We start from the raw sequence: 4,748 nt of genomic DNA on the forward strand, positions 1-4,748 counted from the left end.
TTAGTGTGTCTGGTTTTATGTGGAGGTCTTTGAACCACTAGGACTTTCGTTTTGTGCAGGGTGATAAATATGGATCTATTTTCATTTTTCTGCATGTAGACATCCAGTTGGACCAGCACATTTTGTTGGAAATGCTGTCTTTTTTCCATTGAATGGTTTTGGCTTCTTTCTAAAAAATCAAGTATTCATAGGTATATAGTTTTATTTCTGGTCTTCTATTCGGTTCCATTGATCTTCCTTTCTGTTTCTATGCCAGTACCATGTGGTTTTTATTACTATTGCTCTGTAGTACAGTTTGAGGTCAGGGATGGAGATACCTCCAGATGCATACAAACAAACTTATCATAAACATAGTCTTTAGTTTAACAATAAGACTGCCTAAACAGTGCAAACAATATTAGTTTAAAATAAGTATCATTGTATACTGAAAAAAGACCATTATTTTTTAATGTTAATGAATAAATTAATAGTATTCTTTTTATATTAATTAGAGTTTATTTACTTTGTATCCCAGCTGTAACTCCCTCCCTCATTCCTTCCAAATCCCATCCTCCCTACATCATCTCCTCCCTGGCCCTCTCTAAGTCCACTGGTAGGGGAGGTCCTCCTCCCTTTCCATCTGACCCTAGCTTATCAGGTCTCACCAGGATTGGATGCAATGACCTCTTCTGTTATCTAGCTAGGCTGCTCCTCCTTTGAGGGGTGGGGAAGCCAAAGATCTAGCTACAGAGTTTATGCCAGAGACAGTCCCTGTTCCCCTTACTAGGAGCCCACTTGGATACTGAGCAGCCATGGACTACGTCTGAGCAGGGGTTCTAAGTTAAAGACCATTTTTATAAATATTTGACTCCAAAAACTATAGAAGCTTGCTGATTTCTTTGTATTTGTTTTCTTTAGGTGAAACATCACATTTTTAGGCTTTCAAATCACTATCTTGCTTCCTCAATATACTCTTCTAAGCGGAATTTCCTGACAAAGCATATACATAGAAATCATACCTGATGCTTCTCTTCCTGAGCAGTTACACATGATGTATTAGCTTTCACTAGGGCAGCAATGATTCTCAAAATAAGCAACAAATTGTCTTTACCTTTAGCTTTATATTTCAGGTGTAAATGTTAACTGTCAATATGAATGACACATTTAACTATATTTTCTACATCCTTCTAATTAATTTTTCTTTCTCTTCAGGTTTTTTTTTCTAAAGATATACTAAATAAAATGTATAAAGGGAATCAATCCGTGGTAGCAGAATTTGTGCTGTTGGGACTTGCCCACTCACAGAGTACTCAGTTCTTACTATTTATGATGTTTGTGTTGCTTTATCTACTCATTGTATCTGGAAATATTGTCATTGTGATCTTAATAACCACTGATCCCCATCTCCATTCCCCTATGTACTTCTTGTTGGCCAACCTATCCTTTATTGATATGTGGCTTTCCTCAGTCACAACTCCTAAAATGATCACAGACTTTCTCAGAGAAAACAAGACCATTTCCTTTTCAGGCTGCATGTCTCAAGTCTTCTTCCTCCATTGCATTGGTGCAGGAGAGGCAGTGCTGTTGGTGGTTATGGCTTATGACCGCTATATGGCCATCTGCAAACCACTCCACTACTTCACCATCATGAACCTGAAAAGATGCAGTGTGTTGGTGTTGACTTCCTGGACCACTGGCTTTATTCATGCCATGAGTCACCTGGTAGTGATTGTGGAGCTGCCCTCTTGTGGACCCAAGGAAATTGATAGTTTTTTCTGTGATATGCCACTGATAATCAAGCTAGCCTGTATGGATTCCCATGACTTGGATATTTTAATGAATGCTGACTGTGGGGTTGTGGGTATACCCTGCTTCATTCTGTTGCTCATATCTTACACATATATACTTAGAACTGTACGAAAGAGCACTAAAGCTGGTGCATCTAAGGCCCTCTCCACGTGCACTGCCCACATCACAGTGGTGATGATCTTTTTTGTGCCTTCCATCTTCATCTATGTGTGGCCCCTCAATATCACCTGGTTGGACAAATTCTTTGCTGTGTTTTACTCTGTTTTTACACCTTTTCTAAATCCAGCCATTTACACAATGAGAAATAAAGAGATGAAAAATGCCATGAAAAGGTTGATAAATAACTATTTGGATTCCAAAGATAATTTGTACTAAATACTTCAAGTTACTGATGCCGGCCTAACAGAATAAGGTTTTTTAAATTTTTTAATTTTAATCACAGGTCATTTACTTGTATTCCAGCCATAGCACCCTCCCTTTTTTCCTCCCACTCTCCCCTCCCTTCCTCATCTCCCCCCTGCCTTCTTCAGAGTACACTGATAGGAGAGGTCCTCCTCCCCTTCCATCTGACTCTAGCTTATCAGGTATCTTCAGGACTGGCTGCAATGTCCTTATCTGTGGCCTAGCAAGGCTGAGGGGAGGGGAAGTTCAATGAGCCAGTCACTGAGTTCATGTCAGAAGTAATTCTTGTTCTGTTTACTAAAGAGCTCACTTGGATACTGAGCTACCATGGGCTATGTCTGAGCAGGGGTAATGGGTTATATCCATGCATGGTCCTTGGTTGGAGAAACAGTCTCATAGAAGATCCCTGTGCACTGATATATTTGGTCCTTGTGGGGCTTCTGTCCCCTCTAGGTCATACTAACTCCCCCTTCTTTCATATGATTCCCTGCACTCTGCTGAAGGTTTGGTTATGAGTCTCAGTCTCTGCTTTGATACACTGCTAGGTAGAGACTTTCAGATGCCCTCTGTGGTAGGCTCCTGTCCTGTTACTTGTTTTATCTTACTTCCACTGTCAATCCCCTTTTTTCTTTCTTGGTGAGTATTCATCATCTTACCCCTGGTCCTCTTTCTTGTGTATCTTCTTTAGGTGTACAGATTTTAGTATGTTTATCCTATCTTATAAGCCTAGTACCCACTTATAAGTGAGTATATACTGTGTGTGTGTCTTTCTGCTTCTGGCATATCTCACTCAGGAGGATCTTTTCTAGATCCCACCATTTGCCTGCAAACTTCATGATTTCCTTGTTTTTAATGGCTGAGTAGTATACCATTGTGTAAAAGTACCACAATTTCTTTATCCATTCCTCCATTAATGGACATCTGGGTTGTTTCCAGGTCTGGCTATTACAAATAAAGCTGCTATAAACATGGTTGAGCAAATGTCCTTGTTGTGTACTTGAGCATCTTTTGAATATATGCCTAGGAGTGGTATAGCTAGATCTTGGGGAAGTGCTATTCCTGATTGAGAAAGTACCAGATTGCTACCAAAGTGTTGTAAAGTTTACATTCCTATTGAAGTTACTCATATTCATTTTTTTACCACTCTTCCAAATCAGATATAGGTTTAATATATTTCCAAGAAAATGATGCTTATTAATCAATCATCAGAATATTGTGAATTATTCACTGAATGCAAATATGAAAGATCCTTTACACGGAAATGTAATTCAACCATTCTTTTATATCTTCCATAAAGCAACACAATGTTTGCTTTCCAAACCTATATGTTTTTCCAATGTGAATAATAACATAGTAAACTTCATTTGACTATATTTCTAGACACCACATTCCCAAAACTTTTAATTGACCCCTTGCCAAACAGCTATCTCTCTATCAAAATGCTAAAAAGGTTAAAGAGAAAAAAATTAAAGATGAGACAAGAGTAATAGACTACACATGGAATAGCAGTGAACTTTACTCCATTTCCGTTTTTAACTCAATGAGTAAAATTTCATAATACAAGTTTATTAATGAAGCCTGGTCATATTTTCTATGTTTTCTCAGTCATGAGAAATGAATTTTTTTCACGAAGACATTAACATTTATGTAATATTTTTAAATATAATCCTGTAAATTATCATGTGCACAAATTCATTGGTTTTTGTTATGTTTTCTTTCTTTCTTTCTTTCTTTCTTTCTTTCTTTCTTTCTTTTCCTTTTTTTTTTTTTTGAGATAGGGTTTCTCTGTGAAACCTTGGCTGTCCTGGACTCTTTTTGTAGACCAGGCAGGCCTTGAACTCACAATGATCTGCTTGCCTCTGCCTCTCTGTGTTAAAAATTCACTGTTTGTTTCAAGAATTTGTTTGTAATTCATTCATTAATAGATAACGAATCTCTAACATATGAATTTGTAAGAGCTTGCCGTGTGCTGTCTCCCTATGGTTTTTTATGTCAGGACAGCTGGGCGGTCCTAAAATAGCACCGGTCATTTCCATTGTTCTTAGTTTCTCACCATGACTAGATGATATGATCTTATTGCTGAAACCACAATATATTTTGACTCCAAGACACAGAAAAATCAGTTTCAAAGTGACAGAGATACTTCTGAGATGGCTCAGAATCATAGAACTAGAAGGTGCTCTATGGGTCACTGGAGAAGACAGCACATCAGTGGTGTTATCTGTCTCTAGAGTCTGCATGGAATGAAGGACCGGCCAAGAAACAAGTGCTCACTGGTGCAATAATGGCATTGCTCCTATGGAGTAACCCACCACATTCTGGTTATATCTGAGGCCTTTTCCATGGGAAGGATTTTATAACCAGACCTATATGGTTGCTGAGTATAAACCTTGGTCCCCTGCAAGAACAGCCAATGCTTTCTCTCCAGCTAAATAAGTAATATTTTTATGTGTGCTATATTGTTTTTGCAAATATTCTGCTGCATCTTTTTTTCTTGTGTATTTATCTATCACTCCTCACATTTTTGTTGTTCTTCTGTCTTTATATGGTTTGGTTGT

The 4,748-nt window shown here is 38.0% G+C and overlaps 1 protein-coding gene across 1 annotated transcript; it reads left to right on the forward strand.

Moving 5' to 3' along the window:
* Positions 1–1,218: 1,218 nt before the first annotated feature.
* LOC110563966 (olfactory receptor 4K3-like) lies at positions 1,219–2,163 on the forward strand. The gene has a single exon (XM_021661225.1). The coding sequence runs from the start codon at positions 1,222–1,224 to the stop codon at positions 2,161–2,163; it is 942 nt and encodes a 313-aa protein (XP_021516900.1). The 5' UTR covers positions 1,219–1,221.
* Positions 2,164–4,748: the final 2,585 nt, after the last annotated feature.

This window comes from Meriones unguiculatus, chromosome 18 (genome assembly GCF_030254825.1).
Source record: "Meriones unguiculatus strain TT.TT164.6M chromosome 18, Bangor_MerUng_6.1, whole genome shotgun sequence".
In the NCBI taxonomy this organism is placed as follows: Eukaryota; Metazoa; Chordata; class Mammalia; order Rodentia; family Muridae; genus Meriones; species Meriones unguiculatus.

Coding starts and splice junctions, on each gene's coding strand:
- LOC110563966 (XM_021661225.1), top strand. CDS start 1,222: ATGTATAAAGGGAATCAATCCGTGGTAGCAGAATTTGTGCTGTTGGGA.